This window comes from Coffea eugenioides, chromosome 8 (genome assembly GCF_003713205.1).
Source record: "Coffea eugenioides isolate CCC68of chromosome 8, Ceug_1.0, whole genome shotgun sequence".
In the NCBI taxonomy this organism is placed as follows: domain Eukaryota; kingdom Viridiplantae; phylum Streptophyta; class Magnoliopsida; order Gentianales; family Rubiaceae; genus Coffea; species Coffea eugenioides.
Window position 1 is genome coordinate 36,053,812 of NC_040042.1, and position 19,996 is coordinate 36,073,807.

The 19,996-nt window shown below is 33.3% G+C and overlaps 3 protein-coding genes across 3 annotated transcripts; 1 reads left to right on the plus strand and 2 right to left on the minus strand.

Annotated features, from left to right (window-relative positions):
• Positions 1-6,268: 6,268 nt before the first annotated feature.
• Positions 6,269-9,248, plus strand: LOC113780629. The gene is made up of 7 exons (XM_027326411.1): positions 6,269-6,452; positions 7,415-7,457; positions 7,544-7,636; positions 7,723-7,785; positions 8,419-8,514; positions 8,647-8,724; positions 8,935-9,248. The coding sequence occupies exons 1-7, from the start codon at positions 6,328-6,330 to the stop codon at positions 9,019-9,021; spliced, it is 585 nt and encodes a 194-aa protein (XP_027182212.1). The 5' UTR covers positions 6,269-6,327; the 3' UTR covers positions 9,022-9,248.
• Positions 9,249-10,294: 1,046 nt separating this feature from the next.
• LOC113779097 (probable N-acetyltransferase san) lies at positions 10,295-13,577 on the minus strand. The gene is made up of 3 exons (XM_027324536.1): positions 13,277-13,577; positions 10,778-10,900; positions 10,295-10,660 (listed from the first exon to the last, which is right to left on the minus strand). The coding sequence occupies exons 1-3, from the start codon at positions 13,428-13,430 to the stop codon at positions 10,449-10,451; spliced, it is 489 nt and encodes a 162-aa protein (XP_027180337.1). The 5' UTR covers positions 13,431-13,577; the 3' UTR covers positions 10,295-10,448.
• A 3,238-nt stretch (positions 13,578-16,815) lies between these two features.
• On the minus strand, positions 16,816-18,002 carry LOC113780651 (UDP-glycosyltransferase 85A8-like). The gene is made up of 3 exons (XM_027326433.1): positions 17,714-18,002; positions 17,144-17,235; positions 16,816-17,058 (listed from the first exon to the last, which is right to left on the minus strand). The coding sequence occupies exons 1-3, from the start codon at positions 18,000-18,002 to the stop codon at positions 16,816-16,818; spliced, it is 624 nt and encodes a 207-aa protein (XP_027182234.1).
• Positions 18,003-19,996: the final 1,994 nt, after the last annotated feature.

Consider the following 19,996-nt stretch of genomic DNA (forward strand, 5'->3'; position numbering starts at 1 on the left):
TTTCATTATGGACACCTAAATTTTAGTGGATTAAAGACTTTGCAGCAGAAAAATATGGTGGCTGATTTACCTCAAATTATAATTTCTTCAGAAGTTTGTGAAGAGTGTATCATTGGTAAACAAAATCAGAATAGTTTTTCAAAAAAAAAATCATGGAGAGCAAAGAACGTATTGGAGATGGTTCACTCTGATTTATGTGGACCCGTAAATCCGCCATCTCATGGTGAAAAACATTATTTTATAATGTTTATTAATGATTATAGTCGAAAAATTTGGATCTATTTTTTGTAGAAACAATCTGAAGCATTTTCAACTTTCAAAAATTTCATGACTCTTGTCGAAAAGGAAGCAAACAAGTCCATAAAGATTCTTCGCAATGATCGTGGTCGAGAATATAATTCACAAGAATTTATAAATTTTTATGAGAAGCACCAAAGTAGCTTACAACAACTTATACACCAAAACAAAATGGTGTTTCAGAGAGAAAGAATTGTACAATTTTGAACATGATAAGGACCATTTTGACAGGAAATGATGTTTCAAAAAGTTTTTGATCTGAAACTATCAACTGGAGCATTCATATATTGAACAGAAGTCCCACATTTGCTGTTAAAAATATGACACCTGAGGAAGTATGGAGCGGATAGAAATCAACAGTGGATCACTTCAGAATTTTTAAATGCATTGTTTGTACTCATATTCCAGAGCAAAAGAAGACAAAACTAGATAATAAGGGAGAGCAATATATTTTTTTTAGTGTTAGTGATCAGTCAAAGATCTATAAGTTTTATAATTCTATCACTAAGAAAATTGTCATTTGTTGAGATGTAATTTTTGATGAGAAAATTTTTTTACCATGCAATAACAATGTTATTAAACAACAAATACCTGCTAATTTTGGTAGAGTTGATGAAAAGAACAGACAGTAGTTGACAAAACAAATTCCACCAAATGGTTTAGATGATATTCCAAGTTTCCAAACAGTAGCAGAAGATGAAGGACGACCTCAACATATTAGGAAAATACCTGTATGGATGATCGATTATGAGATAACTAAAATTGACCAATATGAGAACCCACTTGCATACTTTACTCTATTTTTCGATTGTGATCTTACAATTTTTGAAGAGACTATCAAAGATTCAAAGTAGTAGAAGGCAATGGATGAAGAAATTGCAACTATTGAACGAAACAACACATGGGAATTAACTGATCTTCCAGACGGACAAAAGTCAATTGGTATCAATTGAGTGTATAAGACAAAATTGAAGAAGAATGGAGAAGTTGACAAATACAAGACACGTTTAATAGTTAAAGGCTATAAGCGAGAGTTTGGGGTGGATTATGGAGAAATCTTTGCTCCAGTCGCAAGATATGACACGATCAGGATAGTGATTGCATTGACAGCACAACATTCATGACCTATCTTCCAATTGGACGTGAAATCAGTATTTTTACATGGTGATTTTCATGAACAGGTATTTATTGATCAACCTCCTACTATGTGAATGTTGGAAATGAATATAAGGTATACAAATTCAAAAAGGTATTATACAGATTAAAACAAACCCCACGTGCTTGGTATAGTCGTATAGATGCTTATTTTTCTAAGGAGGGATTTAAAAAGTTTTCATATGAGCATACACTTTTTATAAAGATTGGAGATGGAGATAAATTGTTCATTGTTTGCTTATATGTTGATGATCTTATTTTTACTGGAAATGATAGTGCAATATTTGAGAAATTCAAGAAATCTATGATGGTTGAATTTGATACGTTTGATCTCGGAAAGATACATTACTTTTTGGGTATTGAAGTGGTGTAATCTACTGTTTAAATTTATTTTTCTCTCAAAAAAATATGTGCAAGAAATTCTAAACAGGTTTCAAATGAAAAATTGTAGTTCTATTAGCACGTCGATTGAAATGGGTTTAAAAATCATCAAAGAACTTGAAGGAAAGAGAGTTGATAGCACCCTTTACAAGCAAATTGTAAAAAGCCTCTTGTATTTGACAGCCACAAGGCTTGATATTATGCATGCAATAAGTCTTATTAGTAGATACATGGAAAACCCAAAGAAGACACATCTTCTAATTGTCAAGAAAATTCTTCGATACTTGCAAGGAACCATTGAATATGGACAGTTCTACAAGAATGGTGAAAAATCAAATTTATTTGGTTTTATTGACAGTGACTATGCACACGATCTTGATGATAGAAAAAGTACGTGTGACTATATATTTATGATGGGTTTAGCAGCTATTTCATGGTGTTTAAAGAAACAATCAATTGTTACTTTATCAACAACTAAAGAAGAGTACGTAGCTACAACGGCTTATGCCTGTCAAGCAATTTGGCTAAGAAAAATCCTTGAAGAATTGCATTTTCAGTAAGAAGAAGTTACTATAATTTATTGTGACAATAGTTCTGCCATCAAACTCTCTAAAAATCTAGTTCTACATAGAAGAACTAAGCACATAGACATGAAATTTCACTTTCTAAGATAGCTCACAAGGGATGGAATAATTGGTTTTCTCTACTGCAAAAGTGAAGATTAGATTGCTGACATAATGATCAAACTATTGAAATTATCCACGTTTCAAAAATTAAGGAAGCTGCTTGGAGTCTGTGCAATTGATAAGTACTATTAAATTGAATGTTTGAAAAACTTTTAGTTTAAGGGAGAGATTGTTAGAAATATTTACTGTTGTTAGTTAATCATATTTGTTTGTTTTATTTTACCTAATTAGTGGAGTAACTGGTGGAATTAGTAGAGTAGCTAGTGAAATTAGTGGAGTAGTTAGTGGAGTTAGTGAGATAGTTAATAGAGTTATTTTGAACTCTATAGAGAAATTTCATGTTATGAGTTGAGTATCAACTTTACAAAGAAATAAAATCTAGTTCTTTGCTTCTCTTATTTTCTCAGTAATTATATCAAATGTTCCTCAATGTAAAATGATAAGGAAGTAGACCATCTAAGATGAAAGTAACTGATAGAGAATTTTGGTAGACTCTAGTGGTCTGAGAAATTTGCTGGAGGTACGAGTTTAGAAATTTCTAAAGGGGTAAGAATATGAAATTATTTTTCCATAACACTGACAATAGGAGAAAAGTTTTATATTCTATTTCCTTTTAATTAGACAATTTAAAGTCAATTATCAAATATTCACATGTCACTATTTGGATTTTTTTCCCTCTAACAAATTTTGCTTATTAGGCTCTTTTTTTTGCAATTTTTTTAAAAGTAATTAATTATTAATATGTTCCCTAATATATATGATCCTCTTGTGTGAAACGTTACTACCATCAATTAGAGTATTCAAAATTGACCCATAGGTTAAATTTCATTAGGGAATAGAAGTAGATAATTTAAAACTAAATACTTATCATGATAGAGGAGTATTTTTGTCCTTGAAGAGATTAAGTGATACAAAATAAAGGTTAGGAGGTAAGGTAAGGATCAGGTATTGCTTAGGGGTAAGTGCAGTTTATCCTCTTAAGGTATATCTGATTCTTACTTTATTCTCTAACATTTATATTTTATGTTATTTAACCTCTTGAGAGATAAAAAAATCTCCCTCTACTATGTAAATTCTGGGTTAATTATAAAAACTTCCCCTAAAGTTTAACTACTTTTGTACTTTACCTCATAACATTATTTTTTCTCACTTTACCCCCAAACCGTTAGTCAGCTCTAACATTGAGTAACAGAAATGTCGAAAAGATATTGATACCCCTAAGGGCTAATTATAGTGAATCTCCTTCAAGTATATCTATTTTGTACTTTCTTCTTTAATATCATTTTTCTCTTAATTTGTCTATTCGTACCTAAAATCATTTGTCAACTCTAATATTTTTTATTACTCAACATAAAATTTTTAGATGTAATAAAAAAATTTCTTTAGAAAAATTTAGCAAATCAAATAAATTTTAATAGTATCGAAACATGGTGAACAACTCTTAAAATTTTGAACTCCAAATCAATCATGTTTCTCTTTTTTAGTGTTATTAAGACAAAAAATGTATACTTTCATATAAAAAATATAGCTATTAAAGCCATATGCACATTCCTAAAAAGAAACTGATGACAATATTCCAATCATTTGTAGACTTTTAAAAATATTTTTCATATTTTATTTAATAATAATTTTTGTTTGTTTTTCCCACTATTGAATCTAATTAGCAAGATATTCTCCTCAACCCAAAAAAAGGTGTAATTATGGAATGAAATTTAACTAGGATCATATATATATAAAAATTATTTTTTTTTTATTTTTTTAAAATATTGGTTTTTTAGATATTAATTATTCTAGGTGTTATCAAATATTGGAGTTCATTAATGATTTTAGTAATAAATAAATAAATTGATAAAAAAAGATATTAGGGGATAAAGAAGAAAACAAACAATACTTTAAGGGGATTTATCGTAGTTACTAGTTAGCTCTCGGGGGTATAAATATCTTTTTGACATTATCATTAAACAATATTAGAATTGACCAATAATTTAGAGGATAAAGTGAGAAAAAAATATTAGGCGATAAAATGCAAAAGTGAAATACCTTAGGGGGAGTTTTTGTGATTATCCCTAAATTTTTTTTCCTTATTTTGTCTTTCTTCTCTTTTTCATTCCAACTTGGTTTTCTTTTATCAAATTTTTATTTTTGAAAAAAATAAACTTCTCTAACAAAAAATTTAGGATGTCTATTCTCTAATTTACCAAATTGAAAATTGTATATATTTTTTACAAATCAATTTAATATATTTTTTGAATTTAAGAAATTAAGAAAAAAAATTTATTCTATTTTTTATAATTACACTATTCACGGTCAATCACCCATTTTATAGTCACACATTCACATGTCAGCACTGAATTTTTTTCCTAGGAAAAATTGTTAGTTTGATACCTCACATTTTTAGAAAAAAAACTATTTTAGTCTATCACATTTAAAATCAGCCAAAACAATCTCTCAAATATAAAATTTCTGCCCGTTTTGTCCCAAAGCTCAATTTTGCTCTGTTTTTGACAAAAAATGCATGTGTACTTCATGTGCCTATAATTAAGGCAAAATGAAACACTCGATTTTTTATTTTGGCTATTGGTATAACCAATTTACTACTAAGAATATGGCAAAAAGAAATAACAAAAAAAGGAGCTCCAATATAAATGTTTTAGTTGGTGCATAAACTGATTGTATATCATCACTAATAAACACTAAAATAGGTGATATTCATTGGACCAAGTGTATCCTCTCGATTAAAAGCTTTCACAGCCCATTTACTAAAATAAGGATTCCAAATTGCATGAGCAATACGCCTTATGTGTAAAGAGTTTAATGGATGAAAATTGAGGGAAAGATAAGGCCATGTGTATCAGTGTGTGTGTGTGTGTTTTTTTTTATTAAGGGAAACGAATTTTGTTCCCATTTTGATTTTGAAATTATAGGTATGTGAGATAGACGTGCATTTTTTGGTAGAAATTGAGGAAAAATGAGCTCTGGAACCAAAAATGCAAAACTTTTACATGTAAGGGACTATTTTGGTTGATTTTAAATATGATGGTACAAAAAAGCTTTTCTCGAAAATGTGAGGCACCAATTTGACAATTTCCCCTTTTTTCTATTATGAGCTTTTGCTTATTAGGATTTTTACACCATTTTTTAAAAATATAATTAGTTATTAGTGTATTCCTTAATATAGACACTCATCTCATACGAAAATTTTACCACTATCAATTAAAATGGTCAAAAAAAGTTTAATGATTAAAGAAAGTAAAATATTTTTTCAAAAAAAAAAAGAAAGTAAAATATTTGAAAATAAAAACTTAGTATAATAGAGGGATATTTTTTTGTCTCTTAAGGGGTTAAGTGACAAGAAATAAAAGTTAAGGGGTAAAGTGAAAATCAAGATAAACCTTAAGGACATAAACTGTCTTAACCCTACCTTATAGTTTACACTTTATAAATTTCGATACAAGAAAAGACAGAATCCACTAATATTGTATACGGATCGTAACGTAACCGGATGGACCAAATGGGCTACTTTCAACAATAAAAAGCAAAGGAGAATATATTTAAAAAATAATTATTTAAAATCAGAATTTATAAAAAGATAAAAAGCCCTTAATTAGTAGGTCGCAGGCAATCTTACACAAGAACATAATTCCATGGGTCAAGTTGCAATTCTACCAGAAGAAAATAAACCAAAACAAGAGGGCAAAAGTAAAAAAAAAGGGGAAAAAATTTAACCTGATTCAGAAATACTAGTGCCACTCCATCACTTGATATAATTCAAAATTAACCTGCAGCTCTTCTTGAGCAACAGAAGACGATGTCGTTTGGTGCCTGTCTATCATCCCCAGCTTCCCTTTCTCTCTTATGCAGCGGCAAACCGTCCATTAATGGCTCTCGAATTTCAGCTTCCGCTGAAGTTCCTGACTTCCTCTCTGCTGATTGGTACTCTCTCTTTTTCTTTAATTCCATCTATGAACGTTACATTTATCGGAATAATTATACTTATCTTTTTCTTGTTATTTATTTAATTCATAATTTCGTATTTTGAATTTGTATTTGGGAGAAAGATTTAACACTGATTATAGATTAAAAAATGGTAAAGAAGCTTAAATAATTCGTGTTTCAAACCCAATTTTATGAGGGAATTCAAGTAAAAAATCCCAAAACGATACAAAAAACCCCATTTATTGATCCTGTAATGTAATTAATGCAAGATTGTAGGTACATATGATTTTTGCTGTCCCCGAACTCAACTTGGATGGTAGGAAATTTGCCAAGTAACTCTGAGTTCCGGGTTTGACTCAAAAGCCCTTTTACCCTTTCCCTTGAATCGAAACGAAATGGAACATATAATTCTTGCTAAAGAATCCAACTGTACATTTTTGGTGTCACTTTGAAAGTGCAAAGAAGCCCAATCATTTCAAGCATTGTCTTGGTATTTGAGAAAATTTTGTATAGCTTGGCTTTTTAATGAGCCAGTTGGATTCCAAAATTTAAACTTTGTAACGGGTTGAGAGAAATTAACGAAAAGCATATGATGTACATAATTGTAAAATCTTCTCTTTGAAACTGCTGAATATTCAAACAACTCAGTGGAAATGGAAGTCTGATGGTCGAGATTGCTGTGCACTTGTAGTTTTTGACAGGACCTGTTTAGCTGCCTGGCATGAGTTTTGAAGTCAGAAACTCTTCTGTAATGTGATTATTATCTATGGTCCTATTTTGGAGATTGGAGCTGGAGAGTTTAGATGTTTTCTTTCTTTCCTTGCTCTAGTTCTTGAAAATTTATCTGCGCTATGATTTTTATTTCTCAATTTATCGGAGAGTTGTCTTCACTTCAGGCATTGCTTATTGATAAGTTAGCTTCTGTGGAACTAATAAGTAATGTTCTTCACATTTTGCAGGCTTGAATCTCGCAGGAAAAGGCCTTTCGGCCCAAGACTGAGTGTAATTCCCTGATAATAAAATCTGTTAGCATACTTGATCCTTGCTATCACTTTACTAGATGAATTGACATAATTGATTTACTGTAGTTTAGTGCAGAAGAAGCTGTCCAGCACCAGCTCGATGCATTGAAGTACAATGATCAACCACGTCAAGATTATGGGATAGAGGTTATGTACAGGGTAATTGCTAATCTGGAGTACCTTGCTGTTGGTTCTGAATTCCCATAATGCTTGTGGGTGTGAATCATCTCATCTGCCTTGTACAGTTTGCTGGATTTGATCCATTTGAAAGGTCCACATACTTTGGACGCTTCTTTGATTTGGGGCAGGTGAGTAACGTTTCGGCATTCACTGTGTAGAGTATACCTTGAAATCGAAAAGCTTAAACTTTTACTCTTATCCTATGTCATCCGATACTCTCAACCTTTTTTGGTTGCATAGACATTAGAAGCCTCTTTGTAAATTTTTAAACGATAACTGACATTCAAAAAAATTCACATACATACACGTATATGTATGTATGTATATATGTATATACGTGAATCAAAACCTTGAACTTTTACTCTTATCCTATGTCATCCGATATTCTCAACTTTTTTTGGTTGCATAGACATTAGAAGCCTTTTTGTAAATTTTTAAAAGATTATTGACATGATTCAACAAATTCACAAAAAAAAAAAAGAAAAAGAAACCTATTATTAGCTTCCAGTTTTGTGGACTTGAAGAAAAATAATTTAATGAGATCAAGTAGAATAGACTGCTGGTTTGAATGTAAAGTCAGTTTTATCAGCTAATATTTGAGAGAAGGGATAATGATTAATTTGTCACTCAAAGAACCAAAAGTACAGGTTCACTAAAGTCCAGTGGTGGCAGTAATACTGAAAAATCATATTATACAAAATTGGAGCACAAGATGCTCTGTGTGCTAAATTCCTTTCTTTATTGCTTTATTCTGTATGTAGTTTGAAAGGTTTAGGAGGATATTTCATCATTCTACATATCGAGTTTTACTTGGTCACCAAGAAAGGAAGATCTTGAGCAGTTTGTATCCAAAAGAGGTTAGTCAAGGTTTAAAGTAATTTCTTAATAGTATTGAGGAACTAACACATCTTAGTTGAATTTTACCAAGTCATTGCTGGAATAAACATGGTTATATGATGACCACCTATGGGGGAATGTGTGTGAAACAGAATTGCTATAAGCAAAGGGTTTGGGTTCGAGGAGCTCGACCTGAAGAAGAAGAAATCTTCCAATTTACCATGGTTCAGGTTTGAGCATTGCTCTTCTCTGATGACTAAGTGCACCATGTATTTGAGAAATATTGTTTTGTTGCTGGAGTTGACATATTGTTCATTTATGAGCTCATACTAGTCTGATCGTATTTGCCGCAACTAGTGATATGCAGTATGCTGAATATTGCCAGCCTTGTAATCTATTTGGTTTGCTTCCTTTGTTCCCCTTTTTCATTGATATTGCAGCGAGTTGGTGGTTCTTGGGATGGTTATTGGCTGACAGAATCATTACTGCATGATGGAGATTGTTTTTCTGGTGGCTTGGCGTATTGACTGTTGACCCTGCTGTTTGATGATGGAAATCGTAAATTTACTATTAGCAACATGGGTTGCTTGCTGAATTACAGGTTCTGTAGATATGCAGTAAAAATTCAAATCATCGGAATTTCTATTATTAAGTTTTCTTGACCTTGTACAGAAACTTCAGTCAGTAAAAGTATAGCCTTATGCAGAAGACACAATTTATAGCATCCTAACATGGAGCCTTTGATTTTTTCTTATCCTAAAGGTAATGGAAACTTCTAGTTTTTGTTCCACTATGTAGGTGGTGTAAATGGTCACGGCGTGAAAATCTCCAGGTTCAGCAATATGTTCATCCATTTCATCCTATTTTGGTGGAAATGACCACCTCCAACCCCATAAAGAAAATACAAATATGCAAGGCAGACAGGTGCATCCGATGGTGTAGTTGCATCCATCAAAGTAAAACTTATTGATGGTTCTATATTCTCAGAAACAGGAAATTATGGTGTCAAGCATTTGCGAGATAATAACTACCAGGCAGCATTATATTTTCGCATGTCCGCCCAAAAAACATTCTTTTTGACTGGGGTGTGCCGGGGCCTTGGTTCTAAATTGTTGACATTCATACTTACTTTTCTCCTTTTCAGATCTTGTTTTAAGATAGTTTAGGGGCTTGGTAGAGTTCGGGGGTGTGTCCCAAACTCTGGTCTTCTCCCACCATTGACAAGCTTCGATTGCTCACTGTTGTTTTCTGTCCAAAGATTGTTGAAGAGCTTGGGTCATGAGGTTCAATCATTGGGGACTTAGGGTCCTAAATGAGGGGTACTATTTTAGGTAGAAAATGGAATGAAGATGGAAAACTTCAAATTTTGCTTAGCCTACCACATCAAGTTGGAGGATTTTGTTGCCTGGCTTTAGTTTGCATCGATATATTTCTTTGGAATTACAACTTGGGGTGTAAACGCCAGCAGAGCTGTTATGATTATTGCCCAGAAAAGCCTTCAGATATTAGCGCAAGAAAATTCAATTTCACATCTGCTAGGGTTACCATAAGTAAATTCATTTTTACGTCTAACACTAACATGTCAAAATTTAGCCCCAATTCAGCTCCTGATAAGATAACTATGGCGTATTGGCCTTCGGATATCATCATAACTCGCAAGTAGAAAAGAAGGTTTTGGATAATTCAAAGCTGTCGTATAACTTCAATTTCAAAGCAACTACATTTTGGTATCTTGATCACTGGATTTTTCTTGTACACAAAATCCTTCCTGCTAATGGTTTCAAAAGTTTTGCTCTCCTATAACATCAAAATAAGAAATGCATTCACTTAAACTGATCTGTTCTGAGCATAGATGATGAATGCATTACAATCCTCGGGCGTTAAATCTAAAATGTCAAAACTTGATCACAACAAAGCCTGAGATGCAGTCTCATTGAAAAATTGCTCTGAGATATTACTTCTTTGTCTGAGTGAAGAACTTGGTAACAACATAACAGTCTGGTGGTGTAATATTTGTATAGTAGTTTTGGATGGTATCTGTAATTTCAAACCCAAAGTTCTTATAAAACTTGATGGCATCTTCATTGTTGGTCTGCACATGCAAGAAAATCTCACCAATATTCTCCTTGGTACAAAGGTCCAGCACATGCTTCAAAAGCTTTGTACCTACACAAATCCAATATCCACATTAGCTAAGCAAATAACAGTTTAAGATCATTAAAGTGAAGGTAGGCTGTTAAGGTAGATCTACTTAATAAAAGAGAAAAAAGAAAAATCACTTACCAATACCCAAACCACGATATGGTGCCAAAACACCTAAAGTCATTATGTATACACAATCAGCACCTCCTTCCTTCTTCTCTTTCCGACATGCAATTGAACCAACACAGATATCACTGTAGTATGCTGGGTGAAGCACAAAAACCATGTAAAATTCCAAGTGAAAAATTGTTTACCTAAGGTGTTAAAAGACATGTTCACATTGTCTTATGCTTTCCTCAATACTGAAGATTCCATTTAACAAGAATGAGAGACAAGATCAAACCAGGGATAAGTAACACTAAACTTACTAGAATTTCTTTCTCTGTAATTTGGATATACAAAATTCAGCTTTTAGAGTACTTAATCTATAACCGACGTGCTATAGTTACTTTCAGGAAAGAAAATCACCCACCTTCATTGCGCCACTTTAACCCCACCAATTTTATTGTTTTATGTTTAAAAAATCAGTGAGGTATCCAGCAAAAGAGACGCAGGGATATGTCTGTCCATCAATATCTCAGAATTTACCCCATGCCTTAAAAGAAGTCCACGTGTCTTCCCAAGTCAGGGTAATTGGAGCACTTTATGCGTGAGATAATTGAAACACTCCATTATGACATTTATGATGATGAGTTTTGGAATATCTCCCGATGGATCAATGGTGTTACTGTAGTAATGAGCCTCAAATTACTTTTACATCAAGAATTTCTTTCTGTCTTAATATGCATAATGAAGCAGCTTGTTCCATACTAAGTCCACCAAATTCACACAAGTAAAAGAAGAGGAGGAATGACCCATGAAGAGCAAGAGCTGACTAAGCACATAACTGGAGGATGATGATGTGTATTGATAGAATGTTGATCATGGGAATCTTGGGACTTTGTTGGATGACTTCCCGCAGCTGCAGAGCACCATCTTATTGAATTTTCCTTACAGAGGGTTGCTCTTTCTTCCTTAAGACCCAACTGCTACTGCTACGGCTACTACTACTTTCTCTGGATAGCTTTTGCCCATGTTTTACATTGTGATGCAAGGATTCTATTTTAGGTTCAGTAATTGTTCTTTCATCATTTAAGTTACATTGCAGAAACATGTTGATTTATCTCCTCAAAGAATCCGTACTTACCCAAGCTATCCATAATGGTGCATTCAATTACTTTTGTGATTACCTTTATTTTGTTGAAAGGCAGTAAAGAGCAACAAGCCTAGCAAGATAGGCATGACCTATATGTTACTCTTTAACAAACACACAGTACGATTCATTGCAGAAACATGTTGATTTATCTCCTCAGAGAATCCGTACTTGCCCGACCGATCCCTAATGGCGCATTCAATTACTTTTGTTTTTATCTTTATTTTGTTAAAAGGCAGAAAAAAGCAACAAGCCTAGCAAGATAGGCATGACCTATATGTAACTCTTCAACAAACACAAAGTATGACCTATAAAGTATTCTATTAAGTTATGTATTGTGATAGTCACTTGTACTTAAACCTGATGATAGTGCATTTCCTCTAAATCAAAAAAGTTTTGGCCTTCCAGTGCTGCAGTTACCTGATCTCCTAAACATCTTTTTATGTTTCTATTGCCTCTATATTTTGCATCTTGAGATGAAACATGAAGTCGGGCACAATAAAAACATCACTTCTAGAATAAAGGCGGAAGGTATAAATCATTTGAATAGAGCCATCATATAAAAACCTAGAAACAAATATAGGTTAATTAATCTAATACAGATCCCAACAAGAGGTTATCATGGATCCCTCTTAAACACAATGCAATATGCTAAGGTTTATACATCCAAGTATGTCAGATCACACAGATATAATACAATTCAGGGAAATACTAGAGTATTCAAGGCAAAAGCAACCGCCAAAACTATAGAGTTAGAACATTTTATCACAATAAAGTGACCTTTTATCACAGTAATCTAAGACCTAACAAGGGAAGGTGACCTTTTATCATTTAATGCCCATAATACTGAATTCAACTTTGAAACATATGAAAATCCTTGATTACTATAATGAACATTTAGCCTCCTCCAATTACTTCAATTACGCCATCAACTCCAAAATGCTAAACCACAAGTCAAACACATCAGAAAAACAAAACCACTAGCAAGACAGATTTCGTACAACTGCAAATTCATATCAAACAGACTAACTCATAAAATCAAAAGTAAAAACATAAAGAGGATGAATTTCTATTTCCATCTCCAGTTTCTTGAACCTAACAACCTCAAATAAAAACGCTTAAATGATTGGAGAGGATAGGAACAAAAGCATTCATTTGAAAAAAGGGTCATATTAAAAGACACCAACCCGTAAGATTCAAATTGAGTTACTACCATTTTTACCATTTTACTGCACGTAAAAAAAATGGAATAAGCCAACTACAGATAACCAGATGATAAAACTGGAAAAAAAAATGTGAAACTTTATGCACGGGAAGCAAAAAAAGAAAAAAACACCCAGATGATAAATTGAAAAAAAAAATTGAAAAACCCAGAAAGGAAATTGTACCAAGCTTGGTGAATTCGCCGGAGTTAAGAGCATCAGTATAGTATTTTTTGTTGTAACGGACTGGGAAAAGGGCAATATTGAGCTTCTTCAGCTGCATTATATTCTTGTCCCTCACTCCATCCAAGGAAATTGCTACTTCTCTCCCAGCCCCCATTTTTATTTTTAATGTTATTAATTTATTTGGTCTATTTAGGAATGATAATTCGGGGAGATTTTAATGGAAATATCAGAGAAGAAAAGGGCATAGGCCAAAGAATGGAGCTCTTGTTGAGGGGCTGCGGCAGCACTGCAACGGAAGAAGGGAAAGCGAAAGGGAAATCAAATGATGATGATCAGTTAAGCGACGTCGTATGAAGTTATGATTCTTTTTTGTGTTTTGGTCCTCAATTCCTTATAAATTTGGGTTTAGACGCCCTGAGAAAGGTTTGTAATTATATCTATAATCCTTTTGTTTCACTGAACTACTATTGGACCAAAAATATTGGAACCGATTTTTTTCATCGCATGAGTTATAAAATTGGTTGTCAGCTTTTGCTTTTCTTAAAGCTCAATATTGAAAATTTATTGAACGAACTGAAAAGTAAAACTTTTTCGTTTGATATGGTTTCAAAAGCTAAATGTTGGTCTATTTGATTTTAAGCTCCTTTACTTTAAGCTTAAGATAATCAATATTTAAAAACTAAAAATAGTTGAAAATAATTTAAAATGGCTTTTAATCTTAAAAGAAGTTATAGTAAAGTGTCTTTATACAAGTGAGAAGAAGCCCTTAATTGTTAAAATTATCCTAGACGTCTATGATAGTTCCAGTTGACTAGGAATAAAATATACACAATCAAGTTTGTAATTCTTTTTAATTTTCTTATTTATTTTGAGTGTAGATATCCATTTTGAATTATTTCTGCTAATTTTATGAACTTTTTAATTTTTCAATATTAAACAATACAAAATGGTTAGAAAAATCCCTTTTTATTAGCTTCAATTAGACCATTTCTGCTTTCTTGTATTTTCTTTCCCAAAATGAAAAAGGAGGTTCTAATGGTTAGCCCATTTGTTTGCTAGGTCTAGTTCTCACTAGATTTTTTAAATTTTCTTAAAAAATCACTTAATTTTGAACCTAACAGTCATTAACTAATGCCCACTACCACTTGCTAGAAATATCTAAGAACTACATTGAAAGAAAAAAAAATTCTTTGCATAAAGTAGAAGGTGAATGGTGCTATTTTGCAAGAAAACAAAATTAAAGCATAAAAAAGATAATGTTGACTTTTCCTTCATAAACTAATTTGTTAATTAGGGATAGTTACACAGTTTTGGCTGGGACTTGGGACTAGGGATGTCAACAGGTCGAATTTAAGTCAGAATTGAAAATTTCAGACCAAGACCTGACCCGGAATCGTTTTTATGTAATAGACCCGGACTCTACCCGTATACCCGACGGGTCTTGATCTTAGAGTTTCAGAGTCGGGTCCGGGTCGGATTCGGGTCTAAAGGATTCAAATTTAAATATTTCAAAATCAATCACAAATCCAATCTCCAAACTTAAACAAATTAAATTGCAAATCACTCGCAATAGTCAATCCAAAACTAACCACAAATCAATTTACAAAAGTCATTACTAAATTGTTAATTTGGAAAAAGGATGTATTTAGAAATATTTATATTTTACAATTATTAATATATTGTTCGGATCCGGGTCAAATACAGGCCGGAATTCTATATTTCGTATCCGATCTGTTTTTTTTGGAAGACACCATTTAGAACTCCACTTACAAGTTGAGGGACGTCTCAAACACTTGTTCAGGGACCAAATAAGACCATGGAGAAAAGTTGATGGACTATTGAAATTAATTATGCAACCTAAAAAGGAAAAATTATAAGCCATACATCTTTAAGTTTAGAGAATATGTATTTTTACCTTTTTGTTGTTATACTTTTTAATCCCATAAATTAGTCAAAAATAATCTATCCTGCAAATTTTTGCAACTACTGCCTTTTATGAAAATGTTATTAAAATGATTAGTAGAATATTTTGATACTTTCACATAAAATAATACTAGTTGTCTATTTCTAGATTATGAGAAATTAGAAAAGATTTGAAGAAAGTTACTTCAGAAAACTCATGATTTCTTTAAGAAACTCTAGTTCTCATTGCTCAAATATTCAAAATTCCCTCTTATTTAAGAATCATTATATCCAAGATTTAAGAATAGATTCTATTAGAAGCATTCAAAGCTTTTTCAGATTACAATTTACGCTGTGTTTGATAACTCAGTTCAGTATTTAAATTTAATGGATTTAAATCTTAATATATCCTGACCGTTTAATAACGAAAAATTGAACATCTGAATTAATTATGTGACACTGAATTTCTTAAGCAAAACTTACTCCCAAAATTAAATGATAAGCTATTCACTTATCACTGAATGTGATATGCACTCAAATGTATTAGATTTAATATTTAACAATTCAATAATTTAATAGATTCAGGTTTCAGATTTCAGATTTCAGTTTTATCGAATGCACCCTTAGGCTTTAAATTTACTTATCCAAACACTTGGCCTTTAAATTTCAGTTTTTTTTGTTGAATTACGACGAGGGGCGAATTTCAAAGGGGCAAACAAAAGAAAGGCGGATTTTGATTTAGTTAAAAATAAAATGCTAGGGGATTTACTTGTAAGAATGAAAGCTCAAGAATGTACAAAATATTTAATGAAACATCAAGGGCTTACGGACACGTATATTAACAAGAAATTTGATGTTTCACTGCTTTTTTTTTTTTAAAAAAAATTTTGACAGCTTATTAGCAACGACATCAAGGCCTTACGGATATGTATATTCAAGAGCGTGAAGCACTGGGTGTTAGCTAAATCAGATAATCTGAGAGTATCAGCAGCCTATTTGTTTAACCAAAGTTCGAAAGTCTTTGGACCGTTAAAGGAGCTTCTCTCGAACAAAAGCCCTCCAATATACCGAGAAATTCATGCTTCTGGATGCCTCTCGATTTTCAAATCAAAGCGGTTGGATGGTAAGCCAGTGCTAGATCACTTTGAAATATGAATTTAGTGTCAATTATAAGGATGACAAGGTCATCCTGGAAGACAAAGCAAATGCAGACTGATATGTGTATTGTAATTTATAAGCTGCAATTTTCATCTTTTAAAAGTTACTGTCATACTTGGAAAGTAAAATGACTTTTATGGAAATAAGATTGAGAGGTTGTTAACTAGTTATTGCACAAGAGGAATTATTAGCTTAAAGTAGAAAGTGAATGGTGCTTTTTTTTTAAAAGAAAAAATAATAGAAGTATAAGAATTTCTTCAAGGCACAATGTATATACTTTTAAGCGTTCAATGTGGTAAACTATGACTATCCACACAAAGCTCGAGGGTGCAGTATGATTAACCCTAAAAACAACTATTCAATCTTTGTCGATCAAGATTTCTTTTGAACATTATTATGAACTCAACTTTTATCCTTTCTTTTTTTTTTCACACATTAAAATCAAAAAGGAACTTCCACCTTGTCCTGCAGGTTATTAGTTAATTGGACAATATAGGGAGAAGCAAGTCGTTGATAAGTTGGTCCAAATTCTGGTAAGACTGTCCGTGTGGTCCTGCAGCTGCTTCACCTTTGTTCTTCCAGTCCAAAGCCTTGTTCCTCATCTTTTGTCCCTTCTCACCATCCATCAGTTCTCTCACAAGCACCTCTATTTCGCCTCTCTGCACATCATTGTTGATCTCCATTTCCCACTCCGCGCAGCTATACCTGCAGTTGGTCTGCTGCTACGAGAAAAAGGGCCAGCAGATAACAGGTATGCCTGCACAAATACTTTCTAAAGTCGAGTTCCATCCGCAATGTGTTAAGAACCCTCCAACTACAGGATGATTTAGAACTTGTGCTGGTGAGCACCAGCTTGCCTCTTTCTTTAGTTTTGGTCAGAAATTCTAGTGGCAAGATGGCTGCATCATCACCAGCAACCATATAAGGTCTTATAATCCACAGGAATGAGGATAAGCATTAGTTGTAAGGGACTGGTGCTATAAACGTGAGGATACATGGCAGAAAGGGCATCGAGAGAACTGTGCTCGAAGTCATAAAATGTATTTAAGACGACAGCTGTGCCTCTGGCGATATTCTTAACTTCTCCAATGAGAAATTGAACATTAAATCATCTGCCACAGTTGTTCTTATGTAACTTGGAAGATCCCTCAATCGTATGTCGCCTTTCATTCCAGGAATCCAAGTTTCGCATACCCAAATAACTGTTTGTGACATAGCTCATATCTGTTGATCAAAAGGCAAACGATTAATCACTTCAGTTGCTTAAAAAGGTATCTGTAAGCACCTAATTATCCAAGTCATCAGATCACAAATACAATTAACTGGATCAATGAATCTGAAAATACAGATCAATAGTGCATCAGAAATTGAACGTACCTTTGAGAGGTATGTATCCCTGTTTAACAAGGTGGCAATACTGCATGTACGCTAACATGCCGCAAGCACTAGGAGTCCAAAAAAGTACTTCGGGAAGGCCAAATTGTTGGGCAGCTTTGGCGGTGAAGCTCATGATGCCATCGGGGATTATGCCAGTCACCGGTGGGACATCTGGGGCAGCCTTGGAAAGTCTCGAAAGGAGGCTAGAAAAGGGAGCTAAACATGTCTTGGAGGTGGATTTAGAGAGAGAGGGCATATCTTGGGCGGAGTCGGCATCAGAAGGAGGCATGCCATCAGGGATGGTTGTTGGGGAAATCGGATAATTTTTCACTCAAAAATACAATTAGTGATTAAACCGATTCAGTAATTCCTAGAAAAGATCGTTGAAACAATCTCCTTAGACAGAATTACCATTCCAAATAAATTTCCACGAAAGGCTGGAGGGATCACAAGCGGTCCCACTTAAAACCCAGTCTCCTAGACAGAATTTACGTGCACGATGTATTATCACAACTAGACCCGTGTATACATAAATATTACGTACACACGAATAAAAAAATACACCCAAATGAATCGTATAAAACACTACAAATAAACCTGACAAATATGGACAAATATATTGAATACTATACTACAATAGAAAAGAAACTACTAAATAAGTGCGGAATAAATAAAAGAGATAAGGTAAGAATGCACCCGAAAAATTGATAACGGAGTTCAGCAAATTTTGCCTAATTTCTGAGCACCACTCAAATAGTCTGCTCTTATAATTTAGGAGAAGAAAAATTACAAAAGAATTACAAAATCCTTTTTGGGTAATTCTTTTGTTTTTGGTACATTTGAATTGAGGAAAAGGAGTGCTTATTTATAACTAACAATCACCTCCCTTCAAAGCCAAACCACTGATGTGGGATAAGAAAATTTTGCCAAACAAATCAATAATTGTTGGCTCGAGATAGTCAATAATGTTGGTTTTGAATTCAAATGTTGGCTTTGAATTCAACAAATCTCCACCTTGGCACAAATTCAAAGCCAACATTTGGATTCAAAGCCAACATTATTGATTATCTCAAACCAACAATTGTTGATTTGTTTGGCAAAATTTTCTTATCCCACATCGGTGGTTTGGCTTTGAAGAGAGGTGATTGTTAGCTATAAATAAGCACTCCTTCTCCTCAATTCAAATGTACCAAAAACAAAGGAATTATCCAAAAAGGATTTTGTAATTCTTTTGTAATTTTTCTTCTCCTAAATTATAAGAGCAGGCTACTTGAGTGGTGCTCAGAGATTAGGCAAAATTTACCGAACTCCGTTATCAATTTTTCGGGTGCGTTTTTTCCTTATTTCTTTTATTTATTCCGCACTTATTTAGTAGTTTCTTTTCTATTGTAGTATAGTATTCAATATATTTGTCTATATTTGTCGGGTTTATTTGTAGTATTTTATACGATTCATTTGGGTGTATTTTGTTATTCATGTGTACGTAATATTTATGTACACACGGGTCTAGTTGTGATAATACACCGTGCACGTAAATTCTGTCTAAAAAATTGGGTTTTAAGTGGGACCGCTTGTGACCCCTCCAGCCTTTCCTGAAAATTTATTTGGAATGGTAATTCTGTATAAGAAGATTGTTTCAACGATCTTTCCTGGGAATCATTGAATCGGTTTAATCACTAATTGTATTTTTGAGCGAAAAATTACCCGATTTCCCCAACAAGTGGTATCAGAACTAAAGGTTCGTCTTTTGGCTTGTTTGTAGTTTGTTATATTGAATACTATCATTTGAGTCTGTAATGGCATCTGACAATTCCACTTCAAGAATTATATCTGGGGCATCGGCTTCCTCGTCCACATGGTCGAGGATTCCAATGTCAAGTTTGAAGGTGGCGGTGGAAACATTTGACGGTACTGGCCATTTCGGCATGTGGCAAGGCGAGGTCATGGATTCCGTTTTTTAACAGGGTCTTGACATTGCCATTGAAAAAAAGAAACCAGATGACATAGAAGAGAAGAAGTGGAGTACCATAAATCGGTTGGTATGCGAAACTATTCGATCGTGTTTGTCCAGAGAGCAAAAGTATGCTTTCAAGAACGAGATTTCTGCATGGAAATTGTGGAGGGCATTGGAGGAGAAATTTCTGAAAAAGAGTGGTCAGAATAAACTCCTAATGAAGAAAAGATTGTTCCGATTCGATTACCAACCAGGTACTACTATGAATGAACACATCACTATGTTTAATCAGTTAGTAGCAGACCTGTTAAATTTAGATGTAAATTTTG